The sequence below is a fragment of the Artemia franciscana genome, chromosome 17, assembly GCF_032884065.1.
Source record: "Artemia franciscana chromosome 17, ASM3288406v1, whole genome shotgun sequence".
NCBI classification, from domain to species: domain Eukaryota; kingdom Metazoa; phylum Arthropoda; class Branchiopoda; order Anostraca; family Artemiidae; genus Artemia; species Artemia franciscana.
Genome location: NC_088879.1, coordinates 8130606 through 8153267, shown reverse-complemented (window position 1 = coordinate 8153267; position 22662 = coordinate 8130606). Strand labels below are relative to the sequence as shown.

The 22662-nt window shown below is 34.8% G+C and overlaps 1 protein-coding gene across 2 annotated transcripts in view; it reads right to left on the bottom strand.

The window, feature by feature from the left end:
• The window catches only part of LOC136037780 (phytanoyl-CoA dioxygenase domain-containing protein 1-like), a 46561-nt gene that overhangs the window by 11097 nt on the left and 12802 nt on the right, over positions 1–22662 (bottom strand). Inside the window, exons 3-5 of one of the 2 annotated variants that reach the window (XM_065720609.1) lie at positions 17412–17676; positions 15393–15638; positions 7885–8132 (exon numbers count right to left, since the gene is read on the bottom strand). The exons of the other annotated variant lie outside the window; for it this stretch is intronic. Coding sequence (XP_065576681.1) covers positions 7957–8132; positions 15393–15638; positions 17412–17676 — 687 coding nt within the window. The 3' untranslated portion in view covers positions 7885–7956. Of the gene's footprint in view, positions 1–7884; positions 8133–15392; positions 15639–17411; positions 17677–22662 lie in introns of those variants that run through there. 2 annotated transcript variants of the gene reach the window in all.

Sequence of the window (22662 nt, the reverse complement as noted above, 5' to 3'; positions counted from 1 at the left end):
TTTGCCCTGCTCTATATCAGTTGTTGCCAGTTGTTGGAATCATGTTGGAAAGGATAAATAAGCTCTAAGGATTTTATTTTGCTTTAATTTCATTTTACTGTTCTCTTTGTTTCACTTCATTTATTTTAGCTGAATAAAATTGAGCTGAATTGATAATGGGTTTTAAATATACTAAATCAATTTTCTCTGAAGTTATGTTGTCTCTTTGTTGCTTAATAAATGAATCAGTTTCACTTCAATGACAATAAGTTTTTAAACTTGTATTAACTGGTATTAAATTAAAAAAAATCAGTATTTATTTCAAGTCAAAAAGAACAAGTAAAAGTAGCCAGCATTAAGAGCCCTTCAAAAATGTAACTGCAACACAATTCATAGCATCTACATACATAAATTTATACACAATAGCAAGCAATCTAAGGGGAAAAAAATCTTGTAACATCGTAAATGGTGTTACCATACAACGGTTGGTAACCTAAAATCTAAAATCTGAATCACACTAAACACAGGGTGAGTCAAGGGGATAATAGATAATGATAAAAGCAAAGAACATAAAAGCATAATAAGTAAATTTTTGCAACGATTAGCAACAATTACAGAAACAATTTATCCCCAACCAGCCTCACATAGCAAAAAAAAAAGCTTACCTCAGGCAAAGTTGGAACTTTAGTACCGACAGATCGAGACAGTAGATACTCAGATGAATTTTGTTTACAGTTATTGGAACAAATAGACAGGATCCGGGGTAGAAACATGGTAAAAAAACTACCCCGAGCAAATGGAGTAAGCTTTAGGGAGATGAAAAGAATAGATCTTGAAAGAATGCAGAAATTCTTAGCCAGAGACGTGACAGTTGCTTTGTAGATTGTGACAATAATGCAGATCAAATATTTCTCAGTGCTTCTTACAAATTATGCCCAGGTTTTTAGGTAATTAGATGATATTTTTACTGCTCATACTAACCAGCTTACTGCATCACCAAACCGCATGATGTCTCTGATTGTTCCTCCTCCACCTACTCCACCTCCTCTCCTGCTCCCCCTCCTCCTCCGACCTACCGAACGCTATTCTCTTTACAACCTCGCAAGAAGTTTCAATTTTCTCTACATCCTTTCTTACGACCATATCTCATCCTATTCGGGAACGAGATACTTTTTTAGGCCCTATATGGATGGCCCAAAAGGACGTTCTTGGGCAATGTGTCATCCCTCATCCAAGAAACGTGTCCTAGTCATCTCAATCTTTTTCATGATTGCAGCAGCAGCTGCAACGTAGTAAGGAATGGATCATTGCAAATAGTACCCAAAAACTAAAAAACACGTTTTAAACAAAACTTGTAAGCAAGAAGAAATTGTCATTTCTAGCTGATTCAGGAATAACAATTGAATAAAAAAAACGGTATTTTCAACTGAAAGTAAGGAGCGACATTAAAACTTAAAACGAACAGAAATTATTCCGTATATGAAAAGGGCTGTCCCCTTTTCAACGTTCTGCTCTTTACGCTAAAGTTTGACAATTTGTCACAGTTCTACTTTCTAAAATAATAAAAACTTTAGCATAAAAAGGGGAACGTTGAGGAGGGGACAGCCCCTTTCATATGCGAAATAATTTCTGTTCGTTATAAGTTTTAATGTCGCTCCTTACTTTCAATCGAGAAAACTTGTTTTTCTAAAATTTGATTTATGACCGTTTTGAATTAATGTATGTTTTGATTTTGTCTCACCACACATGAATAATTTAAACGAAATTTGCATATTATTTTCTTTTTGGCTAAATGGCTTTCTCGTAGTTTTGATCGGATGATTTGGATAGAAAAAAAGGGTGGAGGAGGAGGCCTAGTTGCCATCCGATTTTTGGCTACTTAATGCAATCAGAACTTTTTTTACGAACGTTTTTATTAGCAATAAATATACGTAACTTACGAATTAACTTGCGTAATGAACTTATATATTTGTATATTTTTACTACGTAAACGACGGGGTTTGCCCCCTCGTCAATACCTCATTCTTTACTTTAAAGCTTGAATTTCGTCCCAATCAAACAGTTCGTGGTAACGAACTGTAGTAAGGAGCGACCCGGCTCAATAGTAACCAAAACTCTAAAAAAAATGAATTTTGATATCAATTGCTACATCAAAAGAATCGCATTTTAATGCTGATTTTAAATATATAAGTTTCATCAAGTTTAGTCTTACCCATCAAAAGTTACGAGCTTGAGAAAATTTGCCTTATTTAGGAAAAGAGGGGGGAAAACCCACTAAAAGCAAATCACGGGTGCGTGTTTATTTGTTTGTTTTTTTGTTGTTTTTTTTTGTTTTTTTCCCGGTCATCGTATCGACCAAGTGGTCCTAGAATGTAGCAAGAGGCCTCATTCTAACGGAAATGAAATGTTCTAGTGCCCTTTTTAAGTGACCAAAAAAATTGGAGGGCATCTAGGCCCCCTCCCACGCTCATTTTTTCCCAAAGTCAACGGATCAAAATTTTGAGATAGCCATTTTGTTCAGCATAGTCGAAAACCATAATAACTATGTCTTTGGGGACTTACTCCCCCACAATCCCTGGGGGAGGGGCTGCAAGTTACAAACTTTGACCAGTGTTTACATATTTTTTCTATTGTTTGGTAAATGACGACTTATACTTATTGACGACATGACTGCCTGTCCATGGATTATTCTTTATGGTTGATTGTGTTTGGCTATGCTGTTTGACCTATGTGATTGTATGGATGAGTAGGGTTAAGGCCTCATTCAAGTGCTGGTCTATATTAGTCACTAATTTAGGAAAATAGTCTTCCTATTCTCCTTCTGTCTCTTTTTTTATGTGTTTGTGCTGTTGCACTGGTGATTTCTGTTTTCATGATATAGTAATGGTTATTGGGAAGTGTACAGACGTTTTCAGGGGATTTCATTTTGTTTGGGGGTGGGGCTGAGGAGAGGGGGCTATGTTGGAGGATCTTTCCTTGGAGGAATCTGTCATGGGGGAAGAAAAGTTCAATGAAAAGGGCGCAGGATTCTCTAACATTACTATAAGAAAACAATGAAAAATAAACATGAAAACATTTTTTCAAATGAAAGGAAGAAGTAGCATTGAAACTTAATACGAACAGGGATTATTACGCATATGAGGGGTTCTAAAAAGACTTTAGCATAAAGAACGAGGTATTTAGGAGGAGGTAAATACCTTGCTCTTTATGCTAAAGTATTTTTAGTAATTTCAACTATTTATTCTACGGCCTTTCTGATTCAGGGGTCATTCTTAAAGAATTGGGACAAAACTTACGATTTAGTGTAAAGAGCGAGGTATTAACGAGGGTACAAACCCCCTCGTATACATAATAAAAATAAAAGGTTAGGAAAGTTTGTTACGTAAGTTAATTCTTAAGTTACGTATATTTTTTACTAATAAAAACGTTCGTTAAAAATTAAAAGCTCTAGTTGCCTTTTTAAGTAACCGAAAAATTGGAGGTCAACTAGGCCTCCTTCTCCACCCCTTATTTCTCAAAATCGTCTGATCAAAACTAAGAGAAAGCCATTTAGCCAAAAAAAGAATTAATATACCAATTTCATTTTAATAATTTATGTGCAAAGAGCCAAAACCAAATATACATTAATTCAAAAACGTTCAGAAATTAAATAAAAAAAACTAATTTTTTTAGCTGAACGTAAGGAGCGACAAAAACTTAATTAAAACGACATTAAGTTTGACTCTTTGCCACAATTCTACTTTTTAAAACAATTAAAAGCTTTAGCGTAAAGAGCGAGGGATTGCGGAGGGGACAACCCATTTCATATACGGAGTAATTTCTGTTCGTTTTAAGTTTTAATGTTGCTCCTTACTTTCAGCTTAAAAAAAATTGTTTTTTTTTTATTTAATTCTTTAAGAATGACCCAAAGGAAGTTCCCCAACATATCTCCCTCTTCTAAAACCCCCAACCTAAAAATCCCCCTGAAAACGTCTGTACACTTCCAAATAACCATTACTACGTGTAATTACCATTACCATTACTATATGTAAGAACTGGTCGAAGTTTGTAACTTCTAGCCCCTCCAACAGGGACTGTGGGGGAGTAATTCGACCCCAAAGACATAGTTATAAGGTTCTTCGACTACGGTGAATAAAATCTTAGAATTTTGATTTGGTGACTTTGGGAAAATAATTGGTGTGGGAGGGGGCTTAGGTGCCCTCCAATTTTTTTGTCACTTAAAAAGGGCACTAGAACTTTATATTTCCGTTAGAATGAGCCCTCTCGCAAGATTCTAGGACCAATGGGTCGATACGATCCCCCTGAAAAAAAAAACAAAAAAACAAATAAACACGCATCCGTGATCTGTATTCTGGCAAAAAATGCGAAATTCCACAATTTTATAGATAGGAGCTTGAAACTTCTACAATAAGATTATCTGATATGATGACCTTTAGGGGGTGTTTCCCCCTATTTTCGAAAATGAGGCAAATTTTCTCAGGCTCGTAACTTTTGATGGGTAAAACTAATCTTGATGAAACTTATATATTTACAATCAGCATTAAAAAGCAATTCTTTTGAAGTAACTACTGTATCAAAATTCCATTTTTTAGAGTTTTAATTACTATTGAGCCTGGTCGCTCCTTACTGCAGTTCGTTACCATGAACTGTTTGATAGTATTTTCTAATCGAATTCGACAATTTTCTTTTTTCTTAAAACATCTACTTATTTTAATTTTTGAAGAAGGAAAAAGTGAATCCTGTATTAAGTAAATTCAGCTTTTTATTGATTTCAAATTTATCAAGAATAGATAAGAACTATAATCTTGGAAGATTTGAAGTAGTTGTTTGTAGGATAAATCAATATCGCATCCTTTATTTTTATTTTTATATTTTTAAATCTTAGTTACCTGTCTTTTATGAAGTGACAGTTTAACAGGTTCTTGTTCATTCACTTTTGCATGCGTTACTTGCGCATTTTTGTTTCGCGTCGAAACACGTTTTAATTTTTTGTTTTTGAAATTATGATAAATACATTGTATGCTCTTCCATTTGCTATTGAATTATTTTTAGAGATAAAACTCCAACGTAAAGATTTTCGTAATACTCTTTTCAAAAACTTCGTTTTCTTTCCTTCGTTCCTTTCATTCTCTTTTGAAATGCTTCATCGGGTTCTTTTTCAAGTAAATTTATTATATTATTTTCGAAATTGTCTAAACGTTCAGATAACTGCATAAAGCCCTTCGAGTATACCAATAAAATTGACAAATTAACTGCATCTGCACTATTTTTTGGGTTTGCAACATTTTTAATTATTCAATTTTCTGCATGAATATCTTTTGTTACTTTTAAGGTTATTTTTTTTTACTAATAATCCTTTATCATCAACTCTTGTCAATATATTTTCAGGTGATTGATAAAACCTAGTTAATCTATTAATTTCCTTACTTAAATACTGATTGGTGAGAATTTGATGTTTAAGGTCTTACCTCTCAGGGACATCTCAGTGTTTCAGCTAATAGTATTTCTTCATTTACTGTGCCTATATTGAAAGGTGTTCCACAGGGCTCTGTGGTTGAACCACTTTTGTTTTTGATTTATATTAGTGATTCTGTTAATGTTCTTCATACCCATGTGCACCCTATCCTTTTTGCTGACGACAGTAACTTTTTCATTGCTGCAGTGGACCTGCCACATGCCCTTTCCGTAGATCAAGGTCTTCTTGATAAAGTAAAGGATTGGTGCTGGTCAAATGGTATGGCTCTTATCAGCTAAAAGAGTTTCATCGTACATTTCAAGATCCCTTATCGCATGAAAGACGTACAAGAGACAATAATACTGCCTTATGGGAACGATAGTATACCGCAAGTATACCAACAATGGTGACATTCTAGGTGTGTATCTTGACTGTTCTCTTCCTTTTATTACCGTATAGCTCATACTGTTTTCCTCATCCTTCAATATTTTACCTTCAACGTTGCACTAAGGTAACTCATTTCTTCCCATAGATGTTATGCATTCTCTTTGTTATGTTTTTATTTTTCCTTACCTTTCTTATTGTTGCTCTGTCAGGGGTAGTACTAACAAATCTCTTCAGTGCTCACTTCAAAGAGCCCAAGATGAATAAAGGCTACTTTTCTTCTCTCTGGGCTTTACCGTTCCTCAGATCTTTCTAATGATACTTAAAAAGTATCACATAATACAATCCCCTGGATCGTATTGTGGGCAAAAGTAATCTTTATTTTTAGCACATTCTGCTTTTTTAGACAAACTTCCATCGTCTCTGCAACAAATTTTCTCACGGACAGGCTCAGGTAGGCACTCTTCTTCTTTACGTAGCTCTTCTCACAGATTTATTTTACCTAAATGATCATCAACAGAAGCTCAGAGGTCTCCTGTTTATCCATCAATTCTACAATTGAACTGCATCCCTCCTGATGCTCTCTATCCCTCTCTGTAAAGGCAGTTTCTCTTCGGGTCTTTCCAGTTTTGTAATTTTTCTCCTTTTTTTCAATCCTATATAATATATCTCTCTTCTCTTCATTTAAATTCGTTTTCAGTTAAAAGTTAAGTCTCCTTCTAAATCTCCTATCTCTTAAATGTTTATGTCTTATTCTAGTGCTTTTTAATGTACATATTTCATAAAATTCCTTTATTTTTGTTTTGTGTGACCCATTGCAAGCGATACTTCTTGGTCTAACCGGTTTACTGTTAGCCCAACGTAAACCGGTTTAGTAACCGGCTTACGTTTGTAATAGTTTTTTTTTTTTTTAATAAAATGATCGATGATTAATTAAATTCACTCCTAAGACACGTTCTTTTTACAATTGGAATGCACATACTTTTGAATTACTTCAAATTTTCCCTCTCAAATTTTCACTTCATACCCTTGGTATTAGTATTAGTAGGAGCGGTATTAATGCTATATTAGTAGTAGTAGTAGTAGTGACACCAGTATTAATTGTACTAGTAGTATGCACATGTTACTTTTTATTCAGTTGAAAATTCCCACAAGATGCCCTGGAAGAATCAGCTTGATAAGATTAGCCATTCCAAAGATATTGCTGATGCGTCCATTTGACAATCTGTATGCAGATAAAATATTTTGAATCAGTTTACCTTTCCCTTCAACATTCCCTAAAATTTTCCCTTCAGTAGCCTCAGCCTTGGTAGTAAATGCTACAGAAGCAGTAGTAGTAGTTGCAGCAGTAGTAGTGGGTAAATATTGTATTGTCAGGCAATTGATCATCCCCCTCTTCATTTCCTGAGAGTTAAAAATAAATACACTCAGTCATTCCTGAGTTACGCCTATTTGACAACATGAATGCACATAACATGTTTATTTAGTTCAATACTCCCCTGAACTTTCTCTGAAGGTCCACCTGAATGTCTTTTGTCTGTTTGGACACTAAAGGTCAAACATCCCCATCTTTCTCAATATCAAACACTATTTTGTCCCAAAGGGCTTTTGGGAGGAGGGGGCTGAAACTATGAGAGACATAGTTTCTGGGTGTTTCCACCATGCTGAACAAAACGGTTATCTCACGATTTTGATCGGATGTGTGTGGGGAATTTGTGGGCCTGGGAATCAATTCACTTTTGACTCTATAAAGGCACTGGATATTTCAATTTCCAATTTATTGAGCTCCTTCCGAATTTCTACGACAATTCCTTCTATGCAAAGCGCCTTGGTGAAAAAAATAATAATAAATAATAATATAGCATTTTGCCTATATCATTCTTTGTTTAGGCATCACTATTGCACTGCCTATAAATTTCGGTCGTTTACAGTTTTTTACTTTTACTCTTTACCATTCTTTGGAAAAAAAATTTTCGAAAATCTTTTTAGTTGAAGTGGGTAAGTGGCTACAAGTCGAAATACTTTACAGTCTCAAAGTGTACACAAAATGCATTGTAAAAAAACGATTTTTGTCAAAAAATCTTATTATTAGGAAAATGAATCATAACAGAAACAAATGTTCAAATAATAGACTAATATTACTCTTGGTACAAGTGTGGAAAAGGCAAGCTTGAAGTAGGTTGTAACCAATTATCAGTTGGATACTTTACGTCTTTTTCTTCCAAAACATGGAACGTGTAAATATGTCTCGACTTCGACGACCTGTTTTGCTCACTTTTGTGAACAACCTGACCATGAATGACAATGCATGACCCTGAAATAAAAGAGCCATAAACAGACCCGCCACAGAGCAGAGATGTGAGCCCAGAGTAAAACTTCACACATAAATGTCGAAAATGTCCTTATCAATATTCACCAATGGAGTTTAAAAACATTGAGCAACGAAATATAGGGCCGACGCAGGGATCTTAGTAGTCAAAAAGCGTCGTGAATCTGATTACATTGCATTTTACGAGATGCATGTTACCTATAATTATAGCCGTTAATGTTAACAATAATATAAAACAACACAAATTTCTGAAAGTTTCAATTAAATTACTTCAGCCGTTCCTGAGATATTGCTGATAAGCGCTTTGGAAAACCTATATGAATATAGTGTATTTATTCACTCCAATAGCCGCTTGCATCTCCCCTGGAAGTATCACCTCAATGCCCTTAGCTATTCTAAAGCTATTGCAGATACACCCTATTGACAATGTAATTATACTTAACGTCCCCCTCAACATGCCGCAAATTTTCAAGTTAATATATTTTAGCCGTTACTGAGATATTGCGAATACACTCTTATGACAAACTTGGATGCATATAGCGTCTTTAAATCTAGCTCGCCGCCCTCAATATCTTGCTCTGACAATTTGTATTCAAGTTTTCAGCACTTTTCAGTACATTGTGTTGCTGAAGGAATTCCAAGATTGATAGAGTTTAACCTAAATTCTTCCAAACCATTACCGAAACCGAACCAGTCCAAGGGATACATTTGGGTCAAAGTAATAAATTTGGGTAAAAGTGATAGATTCCATTTTGTCAATTTTTCCAAAGTTCATATTCCATAATTCGAAAACTCTTCATATTCGAATTTTGGACAAGTAGGCCATGATTAGTTTTAAAAAAGATCAGTAAAGACTTGTTAGCCTAGTTAAAGTAAGGCCAAAACAAGTAAGTAAGTAAAGTAAGGTCTCTCTGACAAGTTAAGCTGGCATAAATTTTTCAGTCAGAGTTGCTTCAAAATGATAAATCTCACTTATTTATCATAGTTTACATATCCTAAGGCAAGCCCATAAAGTTCGAAGCTGGGCGAGGATAAAGGAAATAATTGAGCCAATTTAATTGGCGTTTACCCAATTAAACTGTTTTTTTTTTACTGTTTTAAAAAGTAGAGTTGAGAGAAAGTGTCAAACTTTAGCTTAAAGAGCGGGGCATTGGGGAGAGACCAGCTCCTTTCATATACGAAGTAATTTCTGTTCGTTTTAAGTTTTAATGTCGCTCCTTACTTTCAGTTAAAAAAACTTGTTTTTTATTTAATTTTTATATAAGATAGGATAGGTGGATTATCATGAGTTGTTATGTTTAGGTATTTATTTATAAAATATAAATCTTAAAAGTAATTTGCAGCACAAGTCCTAAGGACTTTCTTTTTACTGCAATAATTTACTAATAGTGTCATTTTTATTTATGTTTATATTGTGGATAAAAATAAAACCTACCTACCTACCTACCTACTAAAATATTGTACCAGTTACCAGACGCACTACTCGCCATCCACTTATTATATTGTTTCTAGCAGACGGCTCACCGGTGATAGCAACATTTTTTATATGAAAATTGTAAATTTTAAAATCTGCAGTTCATGCAATTTGCACACAAGATGCATTACGAAAGTACCACTTTAATTGTTGTAGATTTCAAGTCAAACTATTTTGTCGAGCATCAAAGTAAGGTTTTTCTTGTCGGTAGCTGATAAATTAGCCCCCTCAATTTTACGCACAGGATTATGGATATAAACTCTAAGCCGATCAAAAAAAAAACAAAAAAAAAAAAACAGGGACCTCTTTAGGGTCTACGTTCCTTGGTAGCCCGTAGCCCCATCTAAACTTTTTGTGTGAATTGTGGTTCACTTGGTATGGGCACTTCTAGGTATTAGTTTCAACGTGTTCAAAGAAATATTGGCCATTTCGTACTCAACGTTCGAGGAGCTAAATTTTACTTTAGTTTTTTTCTTACAGATAGGGGTTCAATTGGCCAAGGGACTAGAGGAATAAAAGTTTACCACTGTTCAGTAAACAACCTTTTATAGCCCCTTTTCAGATTTTGTTTTTGGGTTAACCAGTTATTTTTATGCATCGGGGTTCCCTTGGTCCAAGGGCTATAAAGTTGGTCATAGAAAGGTTTATTTTGATTCCAGCCCTAAGGGCAAGAGTTGTAAGTTATGCTCTGGGGGCATATAAGGTGTATATAGAAAGGATGATCATATAAACTTTGAAGGGGGCTCATTGGATTCACAATTAGAAGTTCTAGTGCCCTTTTTAAGAGTCAAAGTAACTGGATGGTGGATACTCTCCCCAAACACATCATATTTTCCCGAGATGCATCTGATAGAAATTTTGAGATGTCTACTTGTTGGCGTAGAAACTTCGAAAACAGCTCATTCGATTGGAAATTGAAAACGCCAGTGTCAAAAGTGAATGGAGGGCAACTATTCCCCTCCTTCGCCAATGATTTTCCCAAACATATCCAATGAAAATTTTGAGATAGCCATTTTGTTCAACGTAGTTGCAATGTTCGGAAATCATGTCTTTGAGGATGAATGCCCCCAGCCCCTCCTCAGGGCCCTCAGGACAAAGGTTGTAAGTTATGACCTGGGGGCACATAAGGTATATATAGAAAAGGGTGATCCTCTAAACTTCGGAGGGGGCTTGTTGGATTGGTAATCAGAAGTTTTAGCGCTCTTTTGAAGATTCAGAGTGATCAGACGGTGGATAGCCCCCAATCTCCCAAACCTCGCATTTTCCCGTAATGCGTCTGATAGAAATTTTGAGATGGCCATTTGTTGTCGTGGAAACTTCGAAAAAAGCTCAATTGATTGGAAATTCAAAGGGCTAGTTCCCTTTACAGTAGTCAAAAGTGATTGGAGGGCAACAAGTTCCTCTGCACACCCATCAATTGCCAAGACACATCTAATCAAAATTGGGAGATTTGTTTCAGTGTAGTTGAAAGGTCTGGAAAACATGTCTTTGACAACCCCCCTACATTCTCAAGACCAGAACATAATCTGCACTTTACTAAAAAAAAAATGGCTGTGGATTTTCAGTTCATTATATATATACTTATTTATATTCGTTAGATTTTTAATAAACTTTAATTTATTAAAGTTTAAAAAGTTAAAACATTTTAAAGGTATTATGTTTATTTAAATAATATAGTAAATAACCAAGTCAAACTCAAAACGAGCAAAAATTAAAATTAGTAGGGCTGACAACCCCCATGCCTTCTTAAGACCAGAACATAATTTGCTCTTTTCAGAAAAAAATACTTTTTAAATCTTTTCACTTTATTTTTACTTGTTTAAAATTTTTTACTAGATGAAAGGGGATGTGAAAGGGGGAAATCTTCCCCTTGCACTCCAGTTACATTGCGAGAGTCTGATGCCCTTTTTAAGAGTAAAAAGAGATTGGAGCAGAGAGCAAAAGAGAAGCAGCCCTTCTCTCAGCCCCGTTCATTTTCCAAACACATCCAGTCGAAATTTTGGGACAGCCATTTTGTTTAGCACAGTAGACGCATAGTAAGTCATGCCCAGGGCATAAATTACAACACTGTAAGGCATAAACACCAATGACTCCAATGATTTTCAACTATCAAAAAGGGCACTGGCTCTTTCAATTTCTAATCTAATGAGCTGTTTTTGAAGTTTTTTTTGACAACAAATGACCATCTTAAAATTTCTATTCGATGCACTTCGGGAAAGTACGAGGTAGGAGAAGGGTATCCACCCTCTGATCACTTTGAATTTTAAAAAGGCACTAGAAATTGTGATTACCAATCCAGTGAGCCCCCACCGAAGTTATGATCAGGGCTGTGGGGTTGCCATCCTCCAAGAAATAATTTATGGACCTTTCAATTACGTTGAACAAAACGGCTATCTCGAAATTTTGATTGGATGTGTTTGGGGAAATAGTGATCATGGGGGGGGGGGGGGTATTATGTGGATGACTAAAAAATGGTCCTCTCACAATTTCTATCAGATGAATTTCAGTTAAATACAAGGTGTGTGGGGAAGGTGTCGACCTCCGATCACCCTCAATCTCAAAAAGGACACTACAACTTCTGATCACCAATCCAATGAGCACCAACGGAATTTTACAAGATCACCCTTTCTATATATACCTTATATGCTTCCAGGGCTAACTTATAACCCCTGGTCGTGAGGGTTGTGGGGGGGATTGTCATCCTTAAAGACATAATTTCTGGACCTTTCAACTACATTGAACAAAATCGCTATCTCAAAATTTTGATTGGATGTGTTTGGGGGAATGGTGAGCGTGGGAGAGGGGTTAGTTGCCCTCCAATCTGTTTCGACTATTAAAAAGGGCACTAGCCCTTTCAATTTCCAATCGAATGAGCTCCTTTTGAAGTTTTTACGACAAAAAATGGCCATCTCAGAATTTCTATCAGATGCATTTCAGGAAAATACGAGGTGTGTGGGGAAAGATACAATCTTCCCTGGGGAAAACATACAAAAAAAATAAATAGACGCGAATTCGTGATCTTTCTTCTGGCAAAAACTGTAAAATTCCACATTTTTGTATACATGAGCTTGAAACCTTGACAGTAGGGTTTTCTAATATGCTGAATCAGGTGGTATGATTTTCATTAAGATCCAATGATTTTTGGGGGGTGTTTCTCCTTTTTTTTCAAAAATTGGGCAAACTTTCTCAGGCTCGTAACTTTTGATGGGTAACTCTAAATGGGAACGTTTCTACCGCCCAAAATTTCTCCATTGACAATTTCTCCCGGTGATATTTACCCCATGGGAAAGTCTCCTGTGGATAGTCTTCCCTCCCTCACAGAAGAATATCCCGGAAAATTCTTACCTCCCTAAATATTTTCTCCGGATAATTCCCCAAGAACATTTGCACACATAATGAAGTCACCAAAGAGAAAGTAAGACAATTAAAACGAATTTTGTATATGAATTCTTGCAAATTTACCCAAATGTAAAATTTCTTCTGGAAAGTTCACCCCTCAGAACTTACCTACCAACGGAAAATTATCCTCGTAGAAAATACCTCTTCCTCCTGGAAAGTCCACCCTAGAATAAATCTGTATACTGCCTAATAACCAAAACTATATGTGAGCGGTAAGCAAACTTCATAACTTGTAGCTCTTCCCCCGGGGGTGTGGGGGGTCAAGTCGTCTTCAACGACATAGTTATTAGATCTTTTGACTATGCTGAACAAAATGACTATATCAAATTTTTTATCGGACAGTTTTAGGGTGTTGGAGCTGCCCTCCAATGTTCTTGATCACTTAAAAAAGGGCGCAAGAACTTTTCAACCAGAGCTTCATCCTAATCTTACAGGATCACTGATTCACCGCTGGGAAAAATAAACACAGATCCGTGATCTTTATCCTGGCAAAAAATGCAAAATTCCACATTCTTGTATGTAAGAGCTTAAAAATTCTACAGTAGGGTTTTCTGATACGTTGAATTTGATGGCATGATTTTCATTAAGATTCCTTGACTTTTAGGGGCTGTTTTCCTCTTGTTCGAAATTAAAGCAAATCTTATCAGTCACGAAGCTTTGGATGAGAAACACTAAACTTGATGAATTTTACATATCTGGAATCAGCATAATAAACCAATTCTTTTGATGCATCTGTTGATATCAAATTTACGTTTTTTTTACTTTCGGTTACTATTAAACCACGTCGCTCCTTAGTTACAGCTCGTTACCAAGAAAAGTTTGATAGGTTCCTAAATATGCATAGTAAAGGCATTTAATAACATAGAGGTATAATATAGGGGTTTCTTCTATATATATATATATATATATATATATATATATATATATATATATATATATATATATATATATATATATATATATATATATATATATATATATAAAAGAAAATATATAGAAAAGAAAACTTTCAAATAAAGAAAATTACTGTTAATTAAAATTTTGAATTGCCAAAAGTTCCAGAGATTAATATTTTTATTTTTTAAACATTCCATTTATTTTCATTAGTTCTATTCAGTAGTTTTTATTATTATAAAGATTTTTTTTCACTTTTTTGCCAATTTTCTGACACGAAACGATGTTCTGCACTGTTCAAAATCCATATAGTTTTCAATAAAATACAAATATAGCAATAGACTTTATAAAGTTCAAAAATAGCAGGGAGGGAGCAGTAGTAGGGAGCATTTTAACTTTTACTCGTTTTAGGACTTATTTATTCGTCGTTATCAGTATCTTTTATCTGCATGTTTGATACACTGATTTATTTTAATTTCTCTTCGTTTATTCTTTTATGGTAATTTCTGGTCTTTTCAAGTTTGAATCATTATAAGACTTTATTTTTATCGTCTCAACTTTTAAGATGGCTCTTTACTTTCTTGAAACAATTCTTTTTCGGAAAGTTTTTTTTTACTGGTAGTAAACAATGATAATTTTTCAGAGAGCCCATATTATTACTGTTTTCTTTGACTTGTATTACTGTTTTACTTTTCCTTGAAACACTTCTTTTTCGGAAAGTTTTTCTAATTGGTAATAAAAAATAATAATTTTTCGTACAGTCGATGTTATTACTGTTTTCTCCTAATTATCGTTGAAGCTAAAGTGCTGGTCTTTAAGCCTTTGAGCTCTTTGAGCCTTCCCCAGGGCGGTTGTGTGTATTTATAGTTTTTGTAATTAGTAGTTAATAATAAAAAATAATAATAATTTAAGATCTAAAGGTCGTAAGGAGCGACACGGCTCAATAGTAACCAAAACCCTAAAAAACGGAATTTTGATACTAAAAGATACATCAAAAGAATCGAATTTGTATGCTGTTTTAAATATATTAATTTCATCAAATTTAGTCTTTGTCATAAAAAGTTACAAGCCTGAGAAAATTTGCCATATTTGGAAAATAGGGGGAAACATCCCTAAAAGTCATAGAATCTTAACGAAAATCACACCATCGCATTCAACGTATCAGAGAACCCTATAGCAATAATTTCAAGCTCCTATCTACAAAAATATGGAATTTCGTATTTTTTGCCAGAAGACAGATCACGGGTGCGTGTTTATTTGTTTTTTTTTTGTTTTTGTTTTTTTCCCAGGGGTCATCGTATCGACCAAGCGGTCCTAGAATGTTGCAAGAGGGCTCATCACTTTATCAGTAAAGTAAATCAGTAAAGTAAACTACAAGGTAAATTATATACAAGGTGCCTGTGAATCTATAGTGTTAGATCTACTGACTAGGCTGTATATAATTATCGTTAGAGTAAATCATCGTGATTAAAATTTACCTTTTTTGCACGGCGCAGGCACAAAATCTTTCTCATCATATGTTTCTAAGGGTCCAGTATAGGTTAAAGGGGCGCCTTTTATTCCCGAAGGATTCCTTGTAAGTCGAATATTGATCGGTTTTGTTTGTGAGCCTGGAATGAACCACAGACAGCCATTTTCGATAGTGACGTCTTCCAATGCAATCCAAAATCCGACAACTTTCATAGGTTCTGTGTACAGGTAGGAACCATCCTGGTGAGGCTTCACTGTAACAAAATTATTTTTTTTAGTTTTTATGAATGGGTGTTTGAAAATAAAATAGGGCATGCACCCCTCCCCAGTGAAAATACGTACAGAATGTAGAAATTTTATTGACGAGGCACTTCCTGGGCCAAAAGTAGAAATGTAGAACTTCTGTTTCGCATAAGGGTTACTGACATTTTTAAACTCTAAAAAAGTGATCAATTGATCGTTTTCTAAATCGAACAAGTGATTTTGATCAATGTTGTAATTTTTTCCCCTATTAAATATGGAATTGAATAGCAAGCGCTCTGTAGCCAATTTAAACTTACTCTAATGCTTATCAATCATTTATTTTTAATGTAGTAAAACATATATTTTACCTTATAAAATTGCTAGGGGAAATCAGGGTTAAACCGGTTAAAATTCGGCAATCGCAAATGTCTTGTTTGCTTATGAATGGAAAGCGGAAATTTGACGTTCTCTAGATACTTCTCAGAATAAGGAATGCTTGAGATTTTTTTCAGATTTTTCTTCGAATGTTCTTCAGTTGTTTTTTTCAAAATCCAAATTTATACTTTTGGTCAAAGTGTCCGAAATAACCCCACCTGTTGAAGGTTTAAAGGAAAACTGAGCGTCTTCAGGTTGGTTGACTAAGACATATTGTGCGGTGAGAAATCAAATTTAAAGCGAAGGATTTGAAGCGTTCTGCTGGTTCTTCTGCGGGAAGAACGTTTTGGCAGGCTTTGGAAAATATCCAAAAAATCCACCCTTGCCAAATCCTCCAACTCGGGAGAGACAAACTTCTGGCTTTTCTTGCACATGTAGCTGATCGTAGCTTCAGCATCTACACTATCCTGGACTAAGCAAACGTTACAGCGTGTTCACTGCTGGTACTTGACAAGCACTACAGACAAGAAAGGTGGGCTGAACAGCAGGTAATCATAGTTACCTTCTTCATCATGGTGGAATGACCCATCAGATGAATCACACAGCTTGAGCATGATTAATCTGATGCATGATTAAGCATGATAAGGAGAGTCGCGGGCTTTTCCTTAGATTGTTTTCGTCTTCCTTTCCACGCCTTTTTCCTAAATTTCTTCCTTTTCTGGGGTTTCAGTGAATATCATGGTCCTTCCAGTTTACCGACGCTTACGAGAGCTTGCGTGAACACTCCCATATGCGTGAAAGGTCTAATCATTTCTGGGTATATTCTGGCAAACTGACATTGAGGAGTGGTGATTGATGGCCTGGGAGCAGGAATGGCGACTACAATTGATTTTCTAAACTAATTCCTTTGCTGCAACAGTTTGTAATTATTTTTAATTAGCTGCAAACAGTTTGTAGCTTTATTCTACTTCCCATTTCAATGACATTTGAATTAAGACTTTATTGTTTTACCCAGTAACATTTTTACCACATTTTAAATTATGTCTATTTTAAGTTATACTCATACCTAATTAAAGCCACAATTACACAATGCATTCCACAATTACAATTACACTTATACATTTACAATTACACTTGCACTATTATAATACCCAAATTACGGAAGTGAAGCCCCAATATAATTATGTAATCAAAAACTAAATTATTGCCATATTCATCAGAATTTCGGGTATTGTCTTCTCAGAATTATTTTATAAAACTGGTATAACGATACTCTAATTTTAACCTTTTTTTATAGGTTATTTTCTAATTATTAAAAATAAAAGCCTGGATTAACGCTCAGAAGCACAAAAGTGCAAAAATCATATACAAGTCAATAAAACAGATTAAGGAATTGAAATTTTACTTACCTTCCCCACCTATCTGTGGCTGTTTGAAAATGTACATACTCTGTGCCACAACGGGCTGCTTGAAATTTAATACCCTACAAACATCTGCAACGTTTTTGCTAAAGGTCACTTCCTTGAAACTAGACTCTAGCCAGTGGAGTGCATGTCCAATTTTATTCAATGCTTTATCTTTAGAAACACATAAATTGCCTTTATCGTCGACTGCACTTGCTTCAAAAAAATAACGGATCTTGTCTCCACTTTCGATAAAGTACAGATCACTTGCCTGAAAAAAGGGGGAACGTCACTCAGATGCCAAAAATAATCCAGTCTCTGTTACTAATTTAAAAAGAAGATATCGCTTGAAATTTTTTGTGTGTAAAATACGTATTATTTTTAGAAAATGGATATTTACTTTCAATATGGTATATGAATAAAAAGGGAGTAATTATTGACTTTGTGATGATGACTTAGCAATGACAAATCGAAGTCAAATTTTCTTTTGCCCAACATCCACTTTCCTAAAACGCAAAATATGAGAACGATTAGAAAGTATTGGAAAATACAGGAATAATCAAACAAATCTGGGAGCTACGATGTGATATGGCAAAGGCTCGAAAGCCTCCGTGCAGCCCATCTCCCATTCCTCATCACTTCCATTCAACTCTCATCAACTCGATACAGCTACACAGGTGCATAGATGCTTAAGGCCGTGAATGGTTAGACCGTTGCTCAAGCGGTAACCATGTGCTACACCAATACCAACAACAGGCTCATTTAGACTGAGATCCACTTTAGACCATGTACACTGCTTCCATTCAACAAGCTCAATTTTTCTTTTTGACAGTGACCCTCTCATATAAGGTCTGGGGATTATCGGCAGGGGTTCCGGTTGCAAATTTATAATTTTAATTAATTAAACACACTTTTAACATTTTTCAACATTATTTATGTTCAAAATATTTATGTGCGTTTCCCTGAAACGCACATAAATAGTCATAGAATATATCATATCAGGAAAAATGCTCACAAAAGATAAACTCTCCTTACCAATTCTTGCCATATTCCATATCCTTACCAACTCTTACCACCAATCTTTGCCATATCCTGACCAATTGTGAAACTGCTTTAAAGTTCCACAAAGCTATTAATTTGCACATTTTTCCACTGATTCCAGTCAATATGAAATCGCCCAAGTAGTTGTTAATTGAGCCAGCAATGGGTATTGGCAGTCACTATTGATACTGATTGCAGGCAGTGTCTTAGTTAACATTCTATTTTATTTTGAAACATTTTCGTGGTTGAGAGAGGAGGAACCAACATTGAAAAGACCTAATAGCAGCCAAGCTCTTGAACATTTCGTTAGTTTTAATGGTTGAGGGTGGGGGGGAGGTGGTGAACGCAGACAAAATTAAAGTGAATAAAAAACCTATGGTAAATCCCTTTGAGTAATTCTATAAATAAATAAAATATTATTAATAATAAATAAATAAATATTAATATTAATATTAATAAATATATTAATAATAAATAAATAAATAATAATTAATAATAAATAAATAAATAATAATTAATAATAAATAAATAAATAATATTAGTTTATAAATAAAACTAATTCCATTACCTAATTAATTAGTTGCTTAGTCGATATTTATTCAACTTCGAAAAAGCTTATTTTTTCATTACATCTGCCTTAAATGTTCATATTTAAATCATAGTTTTTTTGGCTAGTTTGCTCAGCAACAGTCAAATTAACATTTAAGCTGAATTGAAAACCCGCAATTATTACTACTTGAAGCCAATAAATTGCAGCGGGGTGGGGGTGAACTGGGGTTGAAACATTTCACCCTATAGAAAATGGTGCACTTGATGTTGAATCTACCGAACCTTATGTAAATTCTCGCTCATCAGAAATACTACATCTTTTATTCGTTCTGAATGTATAATGTTACACTTGAATATTTAAGACCAAAAATACTTCAGCTTGTTTAAATAAAGAATATTGTTATTTCCAATAGACTAAGATTCCGAATTTTAATGGTGCTTGATGATATTGTGTATTGATGACGGTCACAATTTTTGTTTGCCCTGCTCTATATCAGTTGTTGCCCATGTTGGAAAGGATAAGCTCTAAGGATTTTATTGTGCTTTAATTTCATTTTACTTTTCTCTTTGTTTCACTTCATTTATTTTGGCTAAATAAAACTAAGCTGAATTGATAATGGGTTTTAAATATACTAAATCAATTTTCTCTGAAGTTATGTTGTCTCTTTGTTGCTTAATAAATGAATCAGTTTCACTTCAATGACAATAAGTTTTTAAACTTGTATTAACTGGTATTAAATTAAAAAAAATCAGTATTTATTTCAAGTCAAAAAGAACAAGTAAAAGTAGCCAGCATTAAGAGCCCTTCAAAAATGTAACTGCAACACAATTCATAGCATCTACATACATAAATTTATACACAATAGCAAGCAATCTAAGGGAAAAAAATCTTGTAACATCGTAAATGGTGTTACCATACAACGGTTGGTAACCTAAAATCTAAAATCTGAATCACACTAAACACAGGGTGAGTCAAGGGGTTAATAGATAATGATAAAAGCAAAGAACATAAAAGCATAATAAGTAAATTTTTGCAACGATTAGCAACAATTACAGAAACAATTTATCCCCAACCAGCCTCACATAGCAAAAAAAAAAGCTTACCTCAGGCAAAGTTGGAACTTTAGTACCGACAGATCGAGACAGTAGATACTCAGATGAATTTTGTTTACAGTTATTGGAACAAATAGACAGGATCCGGGGTAGAAACATGGTAAAAAAACTACCCCGAGCAAATGGAATAAGCTTTAGGGAGATGAAAAGAATAGATCTTGAAAGAATGCAGAAATTCTTAGCCAGAGACGTGACAGTTGCTTTGTAGATTGTTACAACAATGCAGATCAAATATTTCTCAGTGCTTCTTACAAATTTTGCCCAGGTTTTTAGGTAATTAGATGATATTTTTACTGCTCATACTAACCACCTTACTGCATCACCAAACCGCATGATGTCTCTGATTGTTCCTCCTCCACCTACTCCACCTCCTCTCCTACTCCCCCTCCTCCTCCACCTACCGAACGCTATTCTCTTTACAACCTCGCAAGAAGTTTCAATTTTCTCTACATCCTTTCTTACGACCATATCTCATCCTATTCGGGAACGAGATACTTTTTTAGGCCCTATATGGATGGCCCAAAAGGACGTTCTTGGGCAATGTGTCATCCCTCATCCAAGAAACGTGTCCTAGTCATCTCAATCTTTTTCATGATTGCAGCAGCAGCTGCAACGTAGTAAGGAATGGATCATTGCAAATAGTACCCAAAAACTAAAAAACACGTTTTAAACAAAACTTGTAAGCAAGAAGAAATTGTCATTTCTAGCTGATTCAGGAATAACAATTAAATAAAAACAACCAGTATTTCCAACTGAAAGTAAGGAGCGACATTAAAACTTAAAACGAACAGAAATTATTTCGTATATGAAAAGGGCTGTCCCCTTTTCAACGTTCTGCTCTTTACGCTAAAGTTTGACAATTTGTCACAGTTCTACTTTCTAAAATAATAAAAACTTTAGCATAAAAAGGGGAACGTTGAGGAGGGGACAGCCCCTTTCATATGCGAAATAGTTTCTGTTCGTTATAAGTTTTAATGTCGCTCCTTACTTTCAATTGAGAAAACTTGTTTTTCTAAAATTTGATTTATGACCGTTTTGAATTAATGTATGTTTTGATTTTGTCTCACCACACATGAATAATTTAAACGAAATTTGCATATTATTTTCTTTTTGGCTAAATGGCTTTCTCATAGTTTTGATCGGATGATTTGGATAGAAAAAAAGGGTGGAGGAGGAGGCCTAGTTGCCATCCAATTTTTGGCTACTTAATGCAATCAGAACTTTTTATTTTTTTGCGAACGTTTTTATTAGCGATAAATATACGTAACTTACGAATTAACTTGCGTAATGAACTTATATATTTGTATATTTTTACTACGTAAACGACGGGGTTTGCCCCCTCGTCAATACCTCATTCTTTACTTTAAAGCTTGAATTTCGTCCCAATCAAACAGTTCGTGGTAACGAACTGTAGTAAGGAGCGACCCGGCTCAATAGTAACCAAAACTCTAAAAAAAATGAATTTTGATATCAATTGCTACATCAAAAGAATCGCATTTTAATGCTGATTTTAAATATATAAGTTTCATCAAGTTTAGTCTTACCCATCAAAAGTTACGAGCTTGAGAAAATTTGCCTTATTTAGGAAAATAGGGGGGAAAACCCCCTAAAAGCAAATCACGGGTGCGTGTTTATTTGTTTGTTTTTTTGTTGTTTTTTTTTGTTTTTTTCCCGGTCATCGTATCGACCAAGTGGTCCTAGAATGTAGCAAGAGGCCTCATTCTAACGGAAATGAAATGTTCTAGTGCCCTTTTTAAGTGACCAAAAAAATTGGAGGGCAACTTGGCCCCCTCCCACGCTCAATTTTACCCAAAGTCAACGGATCAAAATTTTGAGATAGCCATTTTGTTCAGCACAGTCGAAAAACATAATAACTATGTCTCTGGGGACTTACTCCCCCACAATCCCTGGGGGAGGGGCTGCAAGTTACAAACTTTGACCAGTGTTTACATATTTTTTCTATTGTTTGGTAAATGACGACTTATACTTATTGACGACATGACTGCCTGTCCATGGATTATTCTTTATGGTTGATTGTGTTTGGCTATGCTGTTTGACCTATGTGATTGTATGGATGAGTAGGGTTAAGGCCTCATTCAAGTGCTGGTCTATATTAGTCACTAATTTAGTAAAATAGTCTTCCTATTCTCCTTCTGTCTCTTTTTTTATGTGTTTGTGCTGTTGCACTGGTGATTTCTGTTTTCATGATATAGTAATGGTTATTGGGAAGTGTACAGACGTTTTCAGGGGATTTCATTTTGTTTGGGGGTGGGGCTGAGGAGAGGGGGCTATGTTGGAGGATCTTTCCTTGGAGGAATCTGTCATGGGGGAAGAAAAGTTCAATGAAAAGGGCGCAGGATTCTCTAACATTACTATAAGAAAACAATGAAAAATAAACATGAAAACATTTTTTCAAATGAAAGGAAGAAGTAGCATTGAAACTTAATACGAACAGGGATTATTACGCATATGAGGGGTTCTAAAAATACTTTAGCATAAAGAACGAGGTATTTAGGAGGAGATAAATACCTTGCTCTTTATGCTAAAGTATTTT